Below are 22,689 nucleotides of genomic sequence, written 5' to 3'. Positions count from 1 at the left end.
AACAATGTTCTTATAGATGTTACTTACCGAAGTGCTAATGGTTCCCCAAATGCATGATTACCGCATGGCAGTGTCCAATACAAAACCCGACATTTTTAATCCCAAGATGCGTGGCGACCGACACACCGCGACCGTTACTTGTTATTCGCCGATTATGGGCATTCCACGCACAAGTATTCATTAACAAAACACTGCTAATGCTAATTATAACTAAATTGTCCATTGACAATCAAATATAATACAAATTTCGAAAATAGAAGTCCGATAAAACAATACGCGTCGCACGAAACACGCGTGATTCAACCAGCGACCGGCACAAAACTGGCTGCAATCTATCGATAGCGTATGCCGTAGCCGAGCAAGCAACGTCGCGAGAGACACTTCAGCTACACTCAAAACTAAACTATCGTGCAGCTATGTGCATTGTTTTTCGCTCGGCGAATGCGATAAAGAAGTTGTTTATAAACAAACGCAGGTAACGAAATTGGGTCCCAAACTATTCCCGTGCCCACGTTTTACAATAAACATAAAATAAGCAGTATAAGTTTATTTTATGATTTTTAGTTTATGCTAGTGCCATCTATGAATGATACAGGTATTGTCCTAGACAACAACAATAATTAAAACAATTAAAAAAGTAAAATATATTACTTTATATTATTTATAATTATTATTCAGATCAATAATTATTCTATACAATTTCTAAGTTTTGATCGAATTGGCAGCGTTGACACATAGTGATATTTAGTAAAATCACTCAAAAAGAAAGTAGCCACCTCATACAAAGCATGAAGTTGTTTCTGTAACAAGAAAAAAAAACATTAAAATTAACAATAGCAATAACTAATAATAAATAGATTATCTAATTTATACTTAACTCACTTTATTAGTAATAAACTGTGTACGATTACTCCGAATCCTTCTAACAATCATACAAACATCAACAACTTGTTCAGTCAATATGCTATCAATAAGATTACAAGCCGCAATATACAATCCAGAACCATCAGCACCATTCCTATTAAAACCAAAAACAAACAAAAAATACAAACTCAATAAAATATTAACACTTCAATAATAAATACCTGCACATTACTAATACACTATTAAATTTCGTACACTTCATCCTAGTCATCTGCAATCTCGCTGTGATAAAAATTCGCATATTCTCAGGAACATCCACATCCAAACTCCATCCTTGCAGTTCCATAAACTTAACAGTTATCTCTTTATTAGAACCAGATTGAAGTTGTACATTCATCGTATGTATATGAAAATCACTCAATTTGCTTGTATCTACATACTCAACAGTCGTTCCATTCGCAGTTTTAAAATATCTTCTTTTCTCCAGAAAACAACATCATAATCAGGTTGTAAAGAAACAATAAACTTTACATTATTATCAACAACAAGTCTCCAGAATTCATCAACTGTATTCTCAAGTGGATGTTGTGTAGCAATGAATTTTTTAGACTGGTGATACCCATCAACAAATATAGCATTAATATAACTCGATTCTTCTTCTTTTAAAGGTCGCAAAAACACCGCACATGATGGATTTGCCACAATATTTTGATCACGATTCTTCGTACAATCATTATGGAACCACACTGGACTCTCCGGTTGTAAAACACTCTCCTGCCACATAGATTCTGAAATATCTTTCATGTGTTGATCTAGAGTATCATCATCAATTTTAGAATATGCTACAGAAAAGTTTTGACTTGGATAATGATGTTTTACTTTTTCTAAGTATTGAATAAGGATTAAATGTATTAAAAGGTATTCTTCATATGTTTCTATAAAATTTCTCGTTGGTTTCGGAAAGTTTGAAGAAGATTACTTATATCCATTTGATTATTATTTACTGCTTGTTGTAAACATACATCTACCATTATAATCACCGCAGAATTTATTCCAGAGTTATTTGAGTTATGCACCAGGATAGGATGCTTTGAAGAATGCGGAACAGTTTGCAGACATTCCAGAAATGACTTAAGTATATAAGGATACCATGGGTTCTCAAGTTCCGAGTAATATTTAAAGTGTAACAGTTTAATTTTCTTTAAATAACTTCCTTGGGAAACTTTCAAATTATGTACATCATAATTTAAAAAACCTTCAACAGTTTCCGATATTATTTTTATATCTCCAAATTCAATTGAATCATTATTAGAGAAATCTGGCCAGTATTTAATTATAAATTTCTTTTTGATATCATCACTTGATGCTAACAGGATAATATTTTCTATATGCTCATCGATAATCATTTGCCAAAAATTCTGAATGTTTGTTTTCGATGGTGTTGAACACATAATATAAGCATTTATACAGTTAGGAGTCTAAAAATATATATACAGAGTAAATTAAAACTTGAAATCATGGAAGTAAAAAAAATTACTTACATCAATAAAACTTGCTTTTAATTCTGTATCAACTTTAGAACAAGGGTTTCCTATGCTATTTTTTGTCAATCCTTCGATTCTTGTATATTGCTCTTGTAAATACCCACTAAAAACAAATTCCTTTGTATATTCTTCTAAATCATCAACTTTTATTACATTAGAAATAATTTTATCTTTTGGCACTTGTCTTGAGCCAATTGGTAATAACGGAACATCCGAATATGAATCATCCTTTAATTTTGCAGGTGCATCTACTTCAGCAATTTCGGTATAAACATGTTTCTTTCTACTCGGAGTTGTAATTCGGCGTTTAATAATCAATCCGACGATTAGCATTACTCCCATTATTATTAGAAACATGACAATTAACCATTGATTCAACCCAGAAATGTAGTTGTTTAGCATTATTGGTGATTCTTTGACATCATTAATCAATAATTTTGAATTAATTGATAATGGAAACCAAGTAAAATATGTTCTTATGCTAAATTCGTCTACAATCAGTAGTTTAAAATTACATTCATCAATTCTACAATTGAATTCATCTGGAGAAGTATTCAAAACAATTTCTATATCTTCAATCATTGTGTTGTTTATATGTTTATAATAACCAATTGTCTGACATTCTAAATCAGAATATTCTGGAATATATAAAGTTGGTGTACTTCCACAATATTTCCTATTTACAGATTGATTCAATTGTTTTGAAAATACTACAACATAAACACTGCTATTCTGCATCACTTTGCCTTTAGATACCGAAATAGTCATGGAATTGTTAGTAATAAATGTTATTCTAGGTTCCCATAAAAATCGAGTTTTATTGATATTATCCCACTCGTGAACTGTTACTGAATAATTCATTCTGGAAGTATTCTGTGTCTGAAATGCTAATTGTAGATTTTCATTCCGTAGTGATGCACATTTAATATTTTCTGTATCACCCATTATATTATATTGTATTGTTGATTTGTGAAACATGCTATCATCTGGATCACATACATCGGTATAAACCACGTTTCTAATCGCAACGTTATCATCTTGGCTGTATTCAATTCGTAGAATATATTTATCTCCTTTGTTTGTTGTACTGTTGAAGGATATAAAATTCCAATTGGTGTTTCCATGGCTTTGATAAGTTTTCTCTGAAATCACTGCAGAGTTTGCGGCACTTATTAATTTTAAAGAAATTTCTTTTCCGAAATTCGTCGCTAAGAAAATACAGAGATTTTCTGAGTGTACATCAAGTACATAACTATTTATATGTTGGTTTTATGAGTTCGCGCTTCAAAATAATTATCTAAAAATATTTAAATTTAGAATAATTACAATAATCTGTATCGTTAAAATTGAAATAATTACATTCGTGATATTTCCATAAAGCATTTTTTGAAGATGAAAAACAAGAAATAATTGAATAATCATTAAATTCTGTACGATTTGAAGGAGAATACGATAATAAAATGTTATTATCAATGATTATTTGAAGATTTTCGTTATAATATCTGATTGTTATATGGCTCCAGCGATCGTTTGAAAATTTAGGCGAATATTGTGTCTAAAAATTATTAAATAAAGTTGATTTAACAGAAATTAATATAAAATACCTTTTTAAAAGTTATACATTGTCGTGAATCGTCTTCATTTTCAACACTAAATATACACTTTTGTAAAATAACTAACGTCGAATGGATTATATAGAAGTAACAACTCTTGGGTTTTATGTCCTCCTCTGTGCACATTTGAATCTCTGCATTCGACTTTCCCAAAAACGAAAAATTTAATTCAAATTGATTCAGAATTTTAAGTCGTGGTAATTCTCTATTGCTTCGTATAATTTTAAATTCTATAATTAAATTATTAAATTTATTAAAACTTTAAAAACTAAACTAAATTTATTTATTTATTATTATTCTATTACTTTCCCACGTGTAATCCAGCACAGGCCCAAACAATCCTTTGTATGCAAATTCAGTATTCCAGCCATTTGTACTCCAATCAAAGGGTAGTGGTTTTAGAAATTTATTTTTTACTGAATCTGGTGGAATTAACTTAATATTTGGTGATGTGATCCATGCAACTGCATCGTTAAAATTATTACTCTCACAAACTGCTTCAACTTTTGTTGAATTCTCAATAATATTAACATGTGCTTTCAATACATTGTTTTGAACCTCACAATACACATGTGCTGCGAGAAACAGCAGCAACACGCGCATTTTGCAAACTGACACATTTTTAATAATTTAACTTCGCAAATCGCGCGATGTATAGATTCTTGGAATTTGTTATCTAATCACCAAAAGTATACAATGGGAACATATTTTATCACTTTGGGTTACTCTGTAATAATGCAATTTGATTTTTGTGCTTCCACCTTTAAATCGCAAGTTTTTACACGGACGGCAAAGATCGTAACTGAAGTATTTTAGTCACGGTCTTTAGTCACGAGGTGGAGTATTTGCCTATGGTGCAAAATTACAAAAAAAATGACAAAAACTAATGTGGTAAAAGTAAAAAAAAATAGCATAAGCATCATGGGGCTAAACGTTGTTAAACACTTGCTACATTCGTTTTTAATCATTCTCGTGAGTAAAACTCCCATTTAACTACTAGATACTAAATATACTATTTTATTGTCGAGATAAAAATATATAACTGATTTGGACAGTTTGATAAATTATAGAAAATGCAAACTGCATTAGCCATGCTTCCGTGCATTCTGTCTAAGGAATTTGATAAATGCGATAAATCAAATTCATCTCGCAAGTTAAAAGCATCGTTGGCAGATAATCAAATATCATTTTATAATATATTACTCTCTATTCCGTAAAACTAAATAAAAGATAATTATCACTTATTCTACTTTAGTTCCTTATCGCACTTGAAAAATGATCGAATTCACTCGAAAGTAAGCCGTCTCGAGCGCGCATTGCGCACAAAATCACTAAGATTAGATTCCTGTTTAAACACACTTTCATTTCGATGATGCTTGTTCAAGTATTCTCTGATTTCGACGAATTTCCATCTCGCAACGCGCGCGATTTATTCGCATCGATTTCCATTCTCTCTTCTTTTTTTGCTTTCAATGAATAGATTAATTGATTTCGTTTATTTTTACAACGAAAAGAGTTAAATTTATTCAATGTGACGTTAAATATTTAATGTTGATTCAAGATTATTGAACGAATATATCCGGTACATTGGTTTTGTTCAAGTTCTAAAAATAAACGTTGGAATGATAAAAAAATTGAAAAGAAAATGGAAATACTCGCGGGAAGAATGCATGGAAGCGGTGGAGTGGAAAAAGATGAATACTCGTTTAAGTGGCTTTCACATTGTGACAATTTTCCAGTTAATCTTCTTTACATTCAATAAGAAAAACGAATAGAAATAAAAAAATAGTAAAAACGCAAAAAAATATATTTTAAATTTTTTCGGTTAAATTTGTATTATTCAATAGAAATTTGCTTACCAATCCATAAAATACGAGCGCAAATTTTATCGGACGCCGTCAGGTGTGTTAAGACGTCGAATCCCGCTGGATTTCCGGCTCTTGCGTGGAATGCAGCGCGCAAAGCGCATATAAAGAGATAAAGCCGGGAAGAAAAATGTGCTACTGCATCCAACAACCTCACACGGCGTAAAAATACACTGGAAATCTATAACAAAAAAATTCAACCCCATCTTACTTGGTATGTCGAGTATTCTATACGATTTTATGCACCAGTAACTCGATACTATTTGCTTACTATGCGAAATAAATACCATAAAATATAAACAAATATTTCACAGTCAATAATTTTATTTCAAAATGATTTTTGACGCGTTTCTTCCCTTGAATATATTAATCCGCACATTTCTAGTCAAAATAAAAGAAATTGTGAATATTGAGAATCACCTCGAGCTGTACGAGTACGAGTATTCGCCGACAGCAGTAACCACTTCGATCGAAACTTGGAACATTGGGCACATTTGCGAATTCGTGTCGATATTGCCATCGCCCGTGCGCAGCTGAACAATGTCTGCTCGAATCCACAATACTCCTACTGGTAGAAGTTCCAGTTTCATATTTTTGCGTTTTTGCCGCCAGCAAACGTCAGCGCGTTGCATGCGCGCATCAATTTCGCATCATCTATAAATAGGAACAAAGAATCGAATCGTGTGGATAGCTAAATGTATTTTATTTATTTTTTGTGGTATTTGCATAAATAAAGTCTAAACGTAAATTTTCCCATTGGTTTTCTTTAGCATACGTAAAAAGAAAGGTCATAACCTATATTATGTGAAAAGTGAGGAGTGCGGAGGGTGAGAATATCTCCGGCTTTTACGAATTGTGCCCGTTTGTCTTTTTTTGCGTTTTTTCTTTGCCTTTTTTGCTTATCCAAAGTGATTTTTTCCACGCCTCTGCATGTCTGCGCATCGTGTGATAAATAGCTACGCGTCGAATGCAAATATTATCGATTCAAGTCAACATTCAACTATAAAAATTCCAAAATATGCAGAAAATAAAATTTTTCTGTCATTTCTACTCAAAAACCATTCAAAAAATAAAATAATAAATATTGTAGTTTAATATTATGTGAGTTAATGATTGGTGTGATTGGAAGATAATTAAATTCGTGCTTTGTGAGACGCGCAAAGGGCGCACGGTTCTGATGAACACAATGTCCGCCCCATTTGCACATGTCATAGGCATTCCCCCCGGTACGGTATTATTAATACATGCATATTTACACAGGCGCCGCCAATTTATCGGTGAATTGCTTATCACCGCAACCCTCGCCGCCCGAAACTATCGCGCCGCTGTAACTACAGTTGCCTACCTTTGTTGTTTGATTATTGAGGGTTGCGATGCAGCTCATGTCTGCCAATTAGTAAATACACAATAATTAACTATTGATAAACACAGGAACGCACTGAAAATCAGACCTAAAATTAAACGAAATTTAAAAACGCATTAAAATATTATTTAATATATAATTTATTACCTCAACTCTTCAGATTCAATCGTCTCATCTTGTTTAACAATATTTTCTGCTCGCGATCCACTCTCAGCTTAATAATACTTATCTATACATGATAATTTCAATTATTTAGTAGTACATTATTAAAAGTAGTCACATTTGATGTTTTTAACATGTTTCATGTAATATTTACAATGTTTTTACTCATATTTTAATTATAGGAACTACAAATGTCTGCAAATAAATAATTTTACAAAAAATTGAGCGTGATTATATTAAATACTAAATAAAATTTGAAAATTTAACGCTTTTCGCTTGGTTTCCAACACAATTATCACAATATTAAAAATATTCATTTATTTTATAATTCCGAGCATTTTGACGAATTTCATTATAAATATTAATGCAGGATAATTCCCGGAAATTTATTTTTAATGCCATGATATTTATCCAATTACTTTGAAATATTTTCCATGCGAATTATTGATTTTCCCTAATAACGCAGTTGTAATAAATTACATCATCATGATAAAACGCAGTATTACGTTGTGTAATGAGCTTATGCATTACGAATTACGATAAGAATGATTTTCTGAAGATAGAGCGCTTCGATTTCCCCAAGTCGAGTAGATGTAAACATTGATTCCATGTTTTAAGTACAAATATTTGAAAATATTTATTTATACAAATTTATATTCATAACACACCACAAATACACATATTTCTTTGATGTTGTGGATAAAGTATAGTATTCTACACAGAGATAATATCGATTTTATAATGTGTATGATCTGCATTAAGGTTTATTTGTTGCGGATTGTCCCATTTGAGGCTTAAACAAATTTTAATCTCAATAGACGACCGGAGAGCAAACAAAGCGAGCCCCGAACGTAATTTATGAAACGCGAAATAATGAAATAATGAAGCACAAAGTGTATGGTAACGCATAGTTGCTAGAAACTAGACTGTATAGACTTGTGTTTCGGGATTATAATTTCCACTTGCGAGACTCGGCTGGCTTTGTAAAGCGATTATTGTTTTAAACTCTTGATTCACGACTGCGTGCGCTTGGATTATAGGTTATTATAGGTTAGAGTTCAGTGCTGGGGGTTTTGCGGGGTGTTTGATTGCGACGAATAATTAATTTTCGACAACGAGACAACCATGACAAGATTGAAATATGACAACAAAGCACGTGTTTCGAACTTGATTATGTGCGCTGTCAGTGATGATTAACTATTAACGTTCACTTATTTATAGTATTTTCATTTATAACTCGTCTGTCTGATAGTTTTACCCTGTTTGTTTAGCGATTCAGTAAGTTTTAAATATTTACACTGATTTTATTCGTTTTGACAGCTGTCAGCTATCAAAGAAAAGTTAGGCAACTTTTTTATCTTGCGTCTAAGTATGGTTACAGATGTTACAAGTTATAGAAAACTATTTAATTGCAATTATTTTTCTTTTGCGTTTTTTTCTGTGATTTTTTTTGTTTCAAGTTGTTGGTTAGGTGTTTTAATTCATTAATTTGGTTTCAGCTTCCGCAGAATGTGCGCAAGTTTTAATTGCAAATTGTAATCGTATACACTTTAGACTCTACGAGCTCTACAAGTACGCTGAATGTGAAATGAATCTACCGAAAAGAAAGCAATACTTTTGCGCGCGAGGAAATTAAAATAAACTTTTCTCATTACTCACGCTGTGTCAGTTGGGTTGTCTACCTTTTTCTCTGCTCGGGTCCCAAAAAATAAAATAAATTACTTTTATCTTCAACATTCATAGAAAATATCCTCTGACTAGTCATATTCTTGGTCCTTAAATTATAAAAAAATTAAAAATAAATTAAAATCCATGCTCATCATCATTGGGGACATTATGTTCACAACCATTAAGCCCATGATGATGCCCATTCGAGTGTCCATCAGGACTCCAATCGCCATTATGCCCATTAGTAGCATTCCCAACCCCTAGCGACGTTTGAGTAGTAAATGCACTACTAAACTCTTTCTGATTTCCTCTGGTATCTCTACTATCCCTATCTCTTCCGGGATAATACACACATGGACCCGGACTAGGTGCACGAATCCGCCTCCCGGAAGTATCCCTTACACTTGTCCCATTCACCCTCACCACACAAACCCCGTTCCGACTCATCGTTGTATTCTGCCGGTGTAACCTGATACTGGTCCGGTCGCCATTCGACATGAAACTGTCATCATGCGTAGCGCCATCTGGCGAGTCCCTTCCCGAAATACCAAACAATCCATGGCTGCAGAACAGCATCAGGAACAACCGCTTGAACTTCTCACCAAAAATCACATAGATTATAAAATTGATACTGGAATTGATCGTGACCAACAAATTACTGGTCTTGATCATTCTATCCAGCAGATCCGCATCGATTCTAATCTGAAACGATTCGATTATGTTGATTACAAGCGGGAGGACATTACACGCGAAAAACACGAGGACCACACACATTAACATCGTCGCGAGCCCGATTTCACGCCGCTGTAGTCTCGAGAGTCTCGCACGCTCTTTGTTCGCCTTCCGGACCTGATTATAAATAGCAATGTTGAGCACCGCCAGGCTGAAGAACGGGATCAAGTAGATAAAAATCAAATAACACCAATGAATGTACACGGCGAGATAAGTTTCGTTGATCCGGAGAGGTGTAGGTCGCGCACAATATATCGTCGTGTTGAACTCCTTGTCCCATTCAGCTATAATGGTTGCCTCCCATAATCTGGGCACGTTGTACAACACGGAAAACACTGTGATACAAACGACGTAGATTCTAGCCCTTCCGTAAGTACAAATGACCTTGACTTCAACGGATGACACACTGCTACGAATCGATCCAGGGAGACCATCAGGGTCAAGTACACGGAAGCTGTTTGAACAGCTGTTGCTAGTGGGTACACCACCGGAACTATATGTGGATACACATTGTAAAAGTACGTAAACATTAGACTGGTATAAGGGTAGATCCCTGGGATACCAAACAAGAGGATACTGGTGATGATCAACACAGTGTCCACTCTTGCTAGACCTATCAGGATGTAGTTTATACTCGACCTCATCTGAGGTCTGGATAGGATGATCATCGAGATGACATTCCCGAGGATTCCTAGTATCCCAATCAGGTTCAACAGGATACCATTGGTTATAAACCGGTAAAGTTCTGTGGTTTGGGTTTCGGAGTCTCTGCAGATACTGCTGTTGCGTTCGTAGGTGTCGAATACGTTGTCCCCGATGGAGAAATCATCGGTGAGGAACACCGATGTTGTATTGTTGAAGAGATCCATTTTGTTTTTAAAGTTTTGTTTAGTTGTAGACGTAGAATATTTTACGTTTGGTCTTTGTATAGGTAAAGACCTGATGAAGGGAAGCCATTGTAAATGTTTATGTTGTGTCTGCGGCTGATCGGTTGTGGAGAGGGTTGAGTGATGAATGACACCGGAGTTGAGGGTGGCGCTGGCATTTTGTCACTTTTTTTGAAAGTGTGACCGGAGTCCACGGGGCTCTTCATTAGCATTCCATCTGCAACAGAAAAACAAAATTGTGTTAAGCTGGGGGGGTCTCACGTAAAATATTGCTACTCGATGGTGACAAGTGACATGAAAAATTTCTTTTTGCAAAAAAAATTAAAATTAGGAGGTGAAATACCGGTTTTGATATCGGTATACCGGTATTTTTGGTTTTCAAATACCGGTATTTTTCAATACATATGTTTTTGATATATACCGGTGTACCAATATTTTGATTTAAAAAATACCGGTAATACCGAAAAAAATACCGGTATTACCTATAAATACCGGTATTATACTAAAAATTCACAAAATCAATCCCAATTTTATTTTTTTATATAATTATTAAAAAATATTTTTATTGTTTGTTTCGGTCGTGAAGATTTTCCCCAAAACTTTTTTAACTTTCCTTCAACTTGATTTAACTTTCCCCAAAACTTTTTATCCCTTCAATAGCCTATCAAAAGTATATAACAAGTAGCGCAGCGTGTTCGACGTTTCAATCCAAATCGAATGTAAATATTTGTTGTTTGTAAGCACACTTTACTTTCCTCCGAAAAAAGTAAAACCGAAAAATGTTTTCATATATTTCTTTCTACAAAAATATTGTCTCCCCCACTGTTATCATCTAATTTGCTTGATTACAAACTGCTGGGTGTTTTACATAGCTTTTCGTTTTGCGTCACAGTTTACGCTTTAATTAACTCTTTATCATTTTCAGCTGGCACCTAATTCCAACACCAGACACAATGTACTCATAAAAACGTCAAAATGTTTTATGATATTCAGCGTTTAATCTTTTAATGTTCCACACAGGCATAATTTTAAAAATCAATAAATTTGATTATGAATGTGAACACTCTGTATATTCTGGATATGTTTAACAATGAGACAATAAGTGTTCTGTTGTCGGTTGGATGAATAATGTCCGAAAATGTGTTTCAGCATTCGGAATTCAGTATTTCATCCGACGACATCGTAAATCATATCAGTCTACCTTCTTCATCTCCATTTTCGCTGTGTAATTCTTCCTGCGTTGGACGAGGTTAGCTTTATCATTTGACTAGTGTTTGGAATTCGCTGTCATTTCTCACATTTCCACACACATTCCACGCTGGGAAATGGTAACAATTCACAAACTAAAATTACCTCAACTTAATTCTCTAAAACTTTTCAGTAAAATAATTTTTTCTTAAAACTTGTTGAGTGTTAAACCCGCAACAAGTTAAACTAAATTAACCGATAAGTAAACTCGCTAAGTAAAGCTAAAGTAAAAGTTAACTATAATTTAGTGCAAGTTCTAGAGTTGTGGTTATGTGGTCAGTTTCCATCCGCATAATAAATGCGAAGCAGTTGATTTCCGGCACTGGAGTTCACTGAAGCACTCCCAGGACAATACAAAGTCCACAAGGCGTGCGGATCGTTCAGAAATCGAATTTAAACTGGCGTATTGCATGTCAAACAACACAAGTGCACTTTGTTATTCTCATCTGTGTGCACTCGCATCTAATATGTTCCTTAACTTGGATTTATCTTGTCAGTCTCTTTAAAGTTTAAACACTTATCTTTTAAAACGTCAAGAAATTTGGATTTTCAAGTATAAAAGTTGGAAGTGACAAAAAGTGAAAGAAAAGGAAGTAGATGGCGCTGGTTGATTACTTGTCATTCAGTTAGTGTCATTTTGTGTCAACTGTGTGGATTATATTATATGCAACCCACAAAACACAATACATACACTAAAAGGCAAAAAATCTCAAATTAAAAACATAAATAATTATATAACATGTTGTAAAATGGAATTAAACAATTATAAAAGTGATTAAGTCATTAATTTTATAGCTCTGAGAATATTTCAAGATAATTTCCATGACGTGAGACATAATTTATATGATCATATCAAATTTCGTGTACTTATAAGATGAATATTACTTGTTAATATGCAAATTTCAATTCGAAACAAATGTAGCGTAGTAACACGTAACAGGAATTAACACCGACAAGAATAGAATTAACCTCCGATGGAATTTGTAGCGTTTCGAGTACGTTTTGTACGCAGCCCTACACCGCAACACCGTCGTCTTAGCTCTCACAGTTGAGAGACAGACTTTGGGGTGGAAATGAGAATTTCCCCGACTTACGTATTGCGCGGTTCATTGGGGGAGAAGCGGTCGAATGCTAAAAGCGGTAATGGCTGCTTGTTAAATAATACGGGATTGCGTGTGCTGCGTGTTGATCGCGTGAAAATGCGTGACTTTACGTGCTTTGTATTTTCCTACAAATTTTGTTATTTATGTTTTGTTATTGGTTAAATTTAAGCTTTAAACGTAAAAATTTTATATAGAAATTTGCATTAAAGAGTTGTGTAGCATAATTTAATTATGAAATACTTAAGCGGGCAAGAATATTCTATTATATTGCATTTTGTATGTGTATATAGATCGTTTGCTTGAAATTTTACTCTGGCCTTTTAAGAGCCTTTATTGCTTAATTTTGCCGCGGCAATAACGGAACTATTTCGATACGACGTGTATCCTTGGTTGCAGAAAAGGAGCAGGGTGGAAAATGCAATTTTCTACGTTTTCCACACTACCTAACCGAGTTGATAATAACAACACAATAAAACTATAACTGAAATTAAAAAGTTTATATAAATTTTATAAAAATTAACTTTCGCCACAAAAGTTTAAGGTTTTAATATAAACTTAACTACGACTCATAATAACCTAAAAATAAATTAAAGTATATAAAGTATCAAGGGGCTAAACAAGAGTTTTATTCACGAGATTGATTAAAAGTGAGCGTAGCAAGCGTTTAAACAATCGGATGTTTAACGACGATTAATATACTATTAAATAATTAATACTGAAACAAATAATTATAAAAATATATAACTGATGATAATAATTTTTAACTTGTCTGTTAACTTTTCATCCGTAGACAATTATTGTCTTTTTTAGCTTGCAGAAAAAAAAAGGTGCTGAAATGAAAAAAAACATCGACGTGCTTTTATTTATACCCCGAGTCCTTTTCGTCCTTCACGCTTATTTCGTTCTGCAGAGTCATGATAGACTATTCTTTGCTTTCCGGTTATTCTCGTTGCCCAACCGGCGCCCACGCCCACGCCACGCACTAATGTTTAATGATAGCTGGCCGAGAGTCGTAAATACACCGATTCACAACAGATTGCTCCTTCTGGTGCGACTCTTTCTCAGGACTATTTATTATATAATTACAAGTACGTTCTAGTTATTTTTACATTTCTGAAAATATTTTGTTATCTTTCTTTACACGAAGTAATTAATTAATTAAAGAATTTCTCTGGAATTTTTAATTTAAATTTATTTTGTGTCAAAGCAGAAGATATTTGATAATTGTGCTCAAACGCTTCTCATTTTACAAATTTGACATTTAAGGTATTTGATGAGTAAAGTGTTAAGTATTCTAATATATAGGTATAACAGGCGAAAAGTTAAAATGGAAATTTTGGGATTAAGTTAAGTGTTAAAGTGTTAAACCTTTGATTCACATTCGTACAGGTTTCACAAGTTTATCTCTTTGGTGCACAATTGTACGGATTGATATAAACTACTCTTGACTTTAGCAAAAGTTTCATTACCAGAGAATGTAAATGAGAACAGAATCAAGAGATAAAGTTTTAGGTAGTAATTTGACAAGAAATTAACTTGTAAACAATTTTATAAATTTTAAACTTTTATTTAATTTTTCTACTTCCACCTTTAAAGCGTCAGTTTTTTCACGGTTTTGAGACACTAAGTGCTTTAGTCACGAGTTTTAGTCACGGGGTGGAGCTTGCGTCTGCGCATTTGCCTACAGTCCAACACAACAGCATAGAAATTTCATGCGTCGAAAGTCAAACACTTAATACTTAATATCCTATTATTCCATTTTTTATATTTTTTTGTTTTGATACTAATCATTTAAATATTTTTTTTTGTTTTCAACATTTGTAAAATTAATGAATGCGTTTCTATATTTTGTTCTGTTTGGTTTGTTTGAATAATATGTATTACTTTTCGCGTCGTTATTTTCTCCTCGATGAAAAATAATGAATCTCCTTGGAGAGATGCTGATGAAGCCTGATGCGAGCGCAGTATTAATCAAGCGCAACGACATAAATAATTACTTTTTATTTATGGATTCTCTGCGCAGGACTAAAATTTTAATCATTAAAATAATATTATTTCAAGGTAAAAAATATTTTAAATTACAATAAAAATGATTTCATAAGAAAAAGAAATAATAAGGTAATCAAAGCTATAGAAATAAGAACGAAAAAAGTTAACAAAGTCAGAAAAAAAAAGTTTAGAAAATGAAAAGAAAAAGAAGACAAGTAGACGTAAATTGAGTGTTATAAAAGGAATAAATTACTGTTGGAAATATTAAACTTGTATATGAAATATAAGAATAATAATCAACATTATTATTCCCATTTAACTAAAAATGATTTTGACTTTGATTTTATTCAAGGTTAGTTTTGATAAAATCACACACAGTTATTGTGCTTTTAGAGGTTTTTGAGGTTACATTGTGTAGATTATAGTTTATAGTTAACGCGCTGCACACGTGTGGCGCTAGTAGTGACACGATTGTTCTCGTACTACGATTGTACAAAATGGTAAACGGAATAATTACGCAACTACGAGAACACACGTTGCAATTAGAATTGGATGGATGTTGCGTTAGTTGTTATCCGCAAAATCGTATTCTCCGAATGCCCTAAATATACCTGTTTGTACCTGAGTAATTACTCGGGACACATCGCACATTCTCACGATGTCATTTACACGCTAAACTAATTCTACTCACATAATCAAAGTACTACACAATTAGAGCTTAAAAATAAACGAAATAAATACAAACACTAAATATTTAATGTATCACCCTGTATAATCTAACGTAGGCAACCCAGTAAACAAACACACATGCGCAATTATCTGCGTAGACACAATCTGTAATCAATTCCAATTCCTTGGGTAAACATATTCGGACAAACAAGTAACCTAACCTCAAATGTGTAATATTTCATAACCTCAACTTTACACTAATGTATTTTTACATTTTAGAGTGCGGAACATTTGTATTGTTGCATGTTTCAACGTAAATCCAAGCTTAATCTGACCGATGTTATCAATGTCGGTAGTAAAGTCGTTATTGTTCATTTGTTTCGATTTAGTGCCCTCGATATAGCCGATATTCGCCGATAGAACGTATTGTTTCGCGTCTATTGTACAAATCTAAACTCTAAACTGTCAAGTGGACAAGTGGACCATACACACAAGTAGGTATAGAATTCAATTGATTTCCTATACCAGTACATCTATAGACCTAAAGGACCATTAGAAGCGTATTGTATTGTATTGTATATTGAAATTAATTTAATTACAACACAATCACCGAAAACAAGAACAAAAGCCCCACAAAAACGAAATTACAATTGTAAGGTGTGAGTTAACACGCAGGAAGAAATAAATTCAACATTATACGATTTGACCTAACTCTTAAAAAGCTTAAACCCTTAAACCTTGTCCTCTAAGTCCAGTATCATGTCTAGCACCACCTCGAGATCCATAAAATGACTATTATATTGTATGACATCTATCTTTGTATCGCAATGTGTATTCTACGTTCATATCGTCGCGTAGGCAGTTGGGTCGGCTGTAAAATATGTAATAAAATAAACGTAAAGCCAGCCGGGGATAAAATAAAAAGCAGGACAAACACGACAAGACAGCACAAAGTGTGTGATATAAGAAATGGACGCGGCCGAGGCGAGATTATCTCGGCGACGATGCCGAGGAAAAGTAAATTAGAGTGGAAACAAATTAAGCTTTAAGGATTTACAGCCGCACAAAAAGGGGACACAGTGTAATGAAAAAACAGAAGGAAAAAAGCAAAAAAAAAAACAGAAAATTTCGTAAGATTTAATTGATGGTTACGACCGTGAATATCTCGTTAGGATTTATAACCAGAAAGTAATCAAACTTTGATATAAAGAATATTTTCTCTAAAAAGAATTAGATCATCAACATAACCTTAAAAATATTTGTTTGATAAATTTTTGTTTATTTTTTGTTTTTTTTTTATTTTATTTCATTTTATTTGACTTAAAATGTATCCAGATTAAACAGAAATAATTATACACGTTATGAATACGTATGAATATGTATGCAACCAAGATGTCACGATGTTTATTCCTCTGTTCATCCCTAGCTGGAATTATTTCCAGCCTAGGGTCGTCGTCGTTTGCCAAAACTGGTAAACAACGATTTATTATAAATTGCCGGCACGTGTCATGCCATCCTACATCTTCACAACGTTATTACACTAAATAATAAACAGCAAAACATAATAATTATGAAAATATATGCAACCATACATACACGAAATCTAAAATCTAAAAATAACCTACTCGTATATTATAAATAGGTTTTATACACTGTATGTTTCTTGCCAGCGACTTTTTAGGTCACCTAACACTAATAATTTCCGGTTTTCCGCTAGTTTGCCAGATTTAAACTAAACCCACGCTTCTACCCGCCGAAATTATACACATTTGACCGATTTACATAACTAAACGATAATGATGATTACGCAAATTATTCAAAACGTCAAATTTCGTAATTTATTAGTTTTTATTTTTATTTTCATTGTTCTACGAATAGCTTGAAATGTATTTTTATTTTCGGCGTTTAATATATCGTTTCATTTCCGGCTGTCACCGAGACCATTCGGGAACTCTTGTTAAATTTACATTTTCGTTTTCCGCCGTTTCTTCATTTCGCGTCTTGACTTGACTTGTGTTGACTAAACACACTTAGCGTATAAGACAATAAGACAAACATAAAAAACGTAATGTGTAAGGAGTAAAGACTAAACAACTAAAGGAAGACGATTATGCGTTTAGTATTCATGCGATGCGCAACGCAGGTTGCATATAAAGCGGATAATTTCGTCGAGTTTATTGCGTTTTTAGAATTTTCAGTGTTATTATCGTCCAAGGCGAACGCCGCCCGACGCCGGGCCGGAAGTTTAAGTTTTCCGGTCTTCTCAAGGAGCAATTTCTGCTCTCTGCTTGCCTTGTGTAAAGAAATTGATGAGTTTATAGCTCAATGAACCTTAAAATCAAATCAAATCAAACGTTAACTCATCACAAAGACTTTTCTTTATTTTTTACATTCTATGCTTATATATGTGGCCACTAGATGGCGCCATTTACTAATGTGTATATTTTCTGCTCGTTGGCGCTTTAATAACCAATAAAAATGTTTTATGTCGCGCGGATTTGCAAAATGATTGAAGTGCATGCAATGGATTGATATGATCGATGAAAATATTCAAGCATTCGCATCAAAATCGAGTGTTTATTGCGTCGACACAGAGTTTATTTCCATCGTCATCATCATCAGCGCGCGAGATCGTTATAACACGATATAATACCGGTTTTTACGCGGCCTGTCGGCAATGATGGGATATAAATGGAATTGGCAAGCGATGAAAAGCCATCAAGTCACATTAAGTCACTCTGTGAAACAACAATATTTCTAAAAGTGTTATTTTTAATCGTTATATAGTGATTTCTTAATTGTTTCCTGTTTTCCGGTTTGAAAAAATTAAATTTTTATGATTTTTTTTTGATTTCAAACAAAAATAATTCAAATATTTACATTTAAAGTATTTTAAAGTGTTTATTGTTATTTTTCCGGTTTTCCGGTCTCACAAAAAAATAATTTTCAAAGATATTTTATAAATTTAAAGCATAATAATTAATTTTTTATATATTTTATATTTTCCGGTTTTCCGGTTTTGTGAAAAACTAAAATATTGACATTTTTATCTTCAAATAGTGCTGTAATTGATGTTGTTTGTAAATTCCGCGGGTTTTGATTGAAAATAGCTTTCGGCATTGTTTCCATTGGCACCTTTCATCAAAATTAAACATGCACCTGACAGGCTACCTCGATAACGACCCTTGTAACAACTATTGAGTGAAATAATTCACTCGCATGAATAATTATTTAATTAATTAACAAGTGTAACAAATGTTTGCATTCAACCAGAAATAATTCATTAGATTCTTCGAAAACATTCAATTAATCCATGATTTTGATTTTATACGCTTGATTAGATCCGTAAGCACTGAAATAAAATATAGATAGTGCCGCGGCAACAAATATCAATTATTATCAAACTCTCGATATTAAATTATTTCGCACGGAACGTGTTAGCGGTTAATTGAAATCGAAATTCTGCTCCCGGGCGGTGTCCAATTATCGCGCGTCGAGTTTTAATAAAATTCTGCGCGTAATATTTTCGAAATATCGAAATTTCTACGTGGACCATTGTTAATTTCGTTAAATATTTGGATTCTAAAAGTATTATTAATTTCTATTTGTTGTACAAACACTTATACAATATTTTTTAAATAAACAAAGGAATTTGAATAAATTTTAGGCGTGTGGCCTTCGTCAGAGATATAGAACAATGAATTTAAATGTTCAAGGTGATTTTCTCATGTAACGAGATATTTAAAGCAATTGATTATCTCACAATTATAATTTGACTCTGGAATTGAGGTCAGTATGTGAGGAGAAGTATTAGTTGTCAGAGGTTAATTTATTTTTCGTTTTTGTGGGTAAACATTGTGTTTTTTTGTTTAAAAATTAGTGAAAAAACAAATTATGTGGAAATTTAAGGTAAGTTTTAGTTTACAATTATAATTATGATTCGGAATAGTAAAAAATAAAGTGGGTTAAATAATATTGTGGTTATTTTGTGTGAAAAATATGGTATAAAGTGTTTTGTCTCTAGTGTAGTAGACAAGTAAGACGCGAAATGTCCGGTAGTTATAAATCTGTCGGATTTACGACTTGTCTCTTGTCTCCTGCCTCTTCTGCCCAAAACACAAGACTATATAGTATAGCATATATAGTTGTAACCAGCGCATGGAGCTTGCAACTATATTATACCACATAGGATAAGTATCCGTGTGGGTGTTCGAATCTAGGGCATTTTTCTTGCCACCGCAGGAGGTCACATGACTAAGCTATGCATTTGTCTACACGACTACTAAAATATACACTGTGCTCACAGTAATGTAAAATACCGGTATCAATATCGGTATACCGATATATTTTATTTCAAATATAAAGATTTTTCAATATAAAATTACTTCCGATATATACCTGTATACCACAATTTTAATTTAAAAAATACCGGTTAACCGAAATACCGAAATACCGGTATTGCACTTAAAATTTACATTTTTAATAAAATTAGCTATATACACTCAGTATATTTTCATTTTTGGCATAGGAAACACCTAAAACTAAAAATAGTTTGAAACATTGGCTTTAAAAGAAAGAAACAATATAAAAAAACATTTTATCTACGTTGAATTGTTTGTTTGTTAACTGAAAACAAAAGAAACCCTTAAATATATTGATTCCTTGTCTGAAAATAGCACAATTTACTCTCCATATTGTTTCATTTTACGTTTAAAGAAGAAAAACATGGTTATATTGCTATATTGGTTGCCTACCACTCTCGTAATAAGAAAATTCCATGATAAAGCACAATTTCTATAATTATTACTCAATAATCATCAAAAACAACACAAACAATAACCAATACATCATCATTACACGGCATAATCTTATCTTTCTTATCAATACTTTATAAAACCGCAATTTATGTAATACTAAACTTAGTTTTTGTTTATTAGTTCAACATGCCACCATTAAAAGGGTTTCTACTAAGTTTTCTACTCTCCTTACTACTACTACAAAATGTGGAAAGTGCAAGAATCCTCGCCATCATCCCCATAGCCTCCTACTCCCACCAAATGTTCTACCAACAAATATGGCGTGAATTAGCCCTTCGCGGGCATGACATGGTCGTGGTAACAACCGATCCCACCGGTGAACAACTCCCAAACTTCAAAGAAATCAACGTGAGCGAAACATACATCCCCACGAAGGAAATGATCAACGCCTCCATAAAAGAATCAATGTTCAAGCTATTCCTCACCAATCGCATGATGGACCTTGATGAATAACATTGCATTATTCCAAATGAATTTACCACAGATGCAAGAATTGATTCATAATAAATCAGAACATTTTGATTTGATTCTGGCTGAAGCATTTCCCAGTATGCATATGGCTTTCAAACATAAGTATAACTGTCCGTTGATTTCTGTTATGTCTATTGACGCATTCTCAGCGTCGCATCAAATCATGGGCAACCCAACACACACGGTGATGTATCCTATTTCGATACTACCGTTTCAAGAGAATATGAATTTATTTGAGAGGACTGCTGTGTTCTTATTTGAAGTGGTTATGCAACTATCACAAACAAGAAATATGGAGAAATTGAATGAATTGACTAGAGAGGTATTTGGTGAAGATGTTCCGGATGTTTTCGAATTGATGAAAGAATCAGACATGTTATTTGTCAATGCGAATCCATTGTTTTCAGCGACGAGACCTCACACTCCAAGTACTATTAATCTAGCTGGAGGGGTTCATATGAAGAAACCTAAACCTTTACCAAAGGTAATTTTAAGGTTATGTTATAATTTTGAGGTTATGATGTTTTTAAATGATTTTATTTGTTTTTAGGATTTGAAAGACTTCCTAGACTCTGGTAAAGATGGTGTTATCTACTTTAGTTTAGGTAGTAATGTAAAAAGTAAAGAATTGTCTTTAGAATTACGTGAAACCCTTTTAAAAACCCTTTCTGAGCTTCCTTATAAAATTTTATGGAAGTTTGAAGATGATACTCTGCCAGGAAAACCAAAAAATGTCAAAATTACAAAATGGGCACCACAACAAGATGTTTTAAGTAAATATAACCTCAAATTTACAACTTCACATAACCTAACCTATAAATTAACTTTTAGGACATCCAAATGTCAAACTTTTCATTACTCAAGGAGGAATTCAATCCTTGGAAGAAGCTTTGTACTCCCATGTACCAATGGTAGTCTTACCCTTCATGGGTGATCAAGAAGCTAATGCTGCAAGAGTGAAATCTAAACAAATTGGGGTTATGTTGAATCCACATAAATTAACAGTTGAAGATTTTAAGGCAGCCATCTTGGAAGTCATGGAAAACAAAATTTACAGGGATAATGTCAAACGACTTGCTGATCAAATCCAAGACCAACCTATGACGCCTTTGGAGAGAGCCATCTGGTGGACGGAATATGTACTTAGACACAAAGGAGCTCAACATTTAAAAGGCCCAACTATTCCATTATACCAATATTATTATTTTGACGTTTTTGTTTTCCTAGGAGTAATTTTACTTTTACTGCTAGCAGTTTTTGTTGGTATAATTAAATTGCTCTTAAAAGGACTTAGAAAATTAACCGGATGTGATAAATCTAAAAAACTAAAGAAATCCTAATTTAAATAATTTGTAAAATAAACTTTTTACTTGTAAAATTTCACTCTCCATCAAATTCTCATCTTCGTGCTGCGCTTGAGATAAAAATTTATTAACCCCCCGAGGAGTACGCGATGACCGCTTGTACAGTGGGCGGTAGAGGAGGAGTGATAGCAGCGCCACCTTTTTCGTTCACAGCTAGTTGGTTTCACACGTTTCACACGTGCCCTTCGACCCTGAACCCTTGCTGTGTGCTTTCCGGATAGTTTATTACCGTCCAGCCGTGAAAAGCGTGGACGCCGCGGGACGAAACTGGATATCGACACATTCCTACGGGGGCGAGCTTGATCCTCAACGCGCGGCGATAAACCGGAA

The 22,689-nt window shown here is 33.4% G+C and overlaps 3 protein-coding genes across 3 annotated transcripts in view; 1 reads left to right on the top strand and 2 right to left on the bottom strand.

Moving 5' to 3' along the window:
- Positions 1–638: 638 nt before the first annotated feature.
- Positions 639–4,627, bottom strand: LOC135800221 (receptor-type tyrosine-protein phosphatase T-like). Its single transcript, XM_065313384.1, has 7 exons — positions 4,327–4,627; positions 4,013–4,251; positions 3,768–3,963; positions 2,406–3,705; positions 1,086–2,342; positions 883–1,018; positions 639–800 (listed from the first exon to the last, which is right to left on the bottom strand). Exons 5-7 carry the CDS (start codon positions 1,259–1,261, stop codon positions 687–689), a joined length of 426 nt encoding a protein of 141 aa, XP_065169456.1. The 5' UTR covers positions 1,262–2,342; positions 2,406–3,705; positions 3,768–3,963; positions 4,013–4,251; positions 4,327–4,627; the 3' UTR covers positions 639–686.
- A 2,744-nt stretch (positions 4,628–7,371) lies between these two features.
- Positions 7,372–22,689, bottom strand: part of FMRFaR (FMRFamide Receptor) — a 44,029-nt gene continuing 28,711 nt past the window's right edge. Inside the window, 3 exon segments of the mRNA XM_065313380.1 lie at positions 7,372–9,186; positions 9,259–10,191; positions 10,194–10,915. Of these exon segments, the coding sequence (XP_065169452.1) occupies positions 9,173–9,186; positions 9,259–10,191; positions 10,194–10,680 (1,434 nt within the window). The 5' untranslated portion in view covers positions 10,681–10,915 and the 3' untranslated portion in view covers positions 7,372–9,172.
- Positions 19,478–22,373, top strand: LOC135801042 (UDP-glycosyltransferase UGT5-like). The gene is given in 5 exon segments (XM_065314406.1): positions 19,478–19,616; positions 20,645–20,974; positions 20,976–21,479; positions 21,546–21,768; positions 21,827–22,373. Coding segments are annotated over 5 exon segments (1,581 nt in total). The 5' UTR covers positions 19,478–19,601; the 3' UTR covers positions 22,336–22,373.

Source organism: Atheta coriaria, unplaced genomic scaffold (genome assembly GCF_025399875.1).
Source record: "Atheta coriaria isolate IRGN ID8LTWV9N9 unplaced genomic scaffold, Caltech_Dcor_3.1 hic_scaffold_10_pilon, whole genome shotgun sequence".
In the NCBI taxonomy this organism is placed as follows: domain Eukaryota; kingdom Metazoa; phylum Arthropoda; class Insecta; order Coleoptera; family Staphylinidae; genus Dalotia; species Dalotia coriaria.
This window is presented reverse-complemented; position numbering and strand designations above follow the sequence as displayed.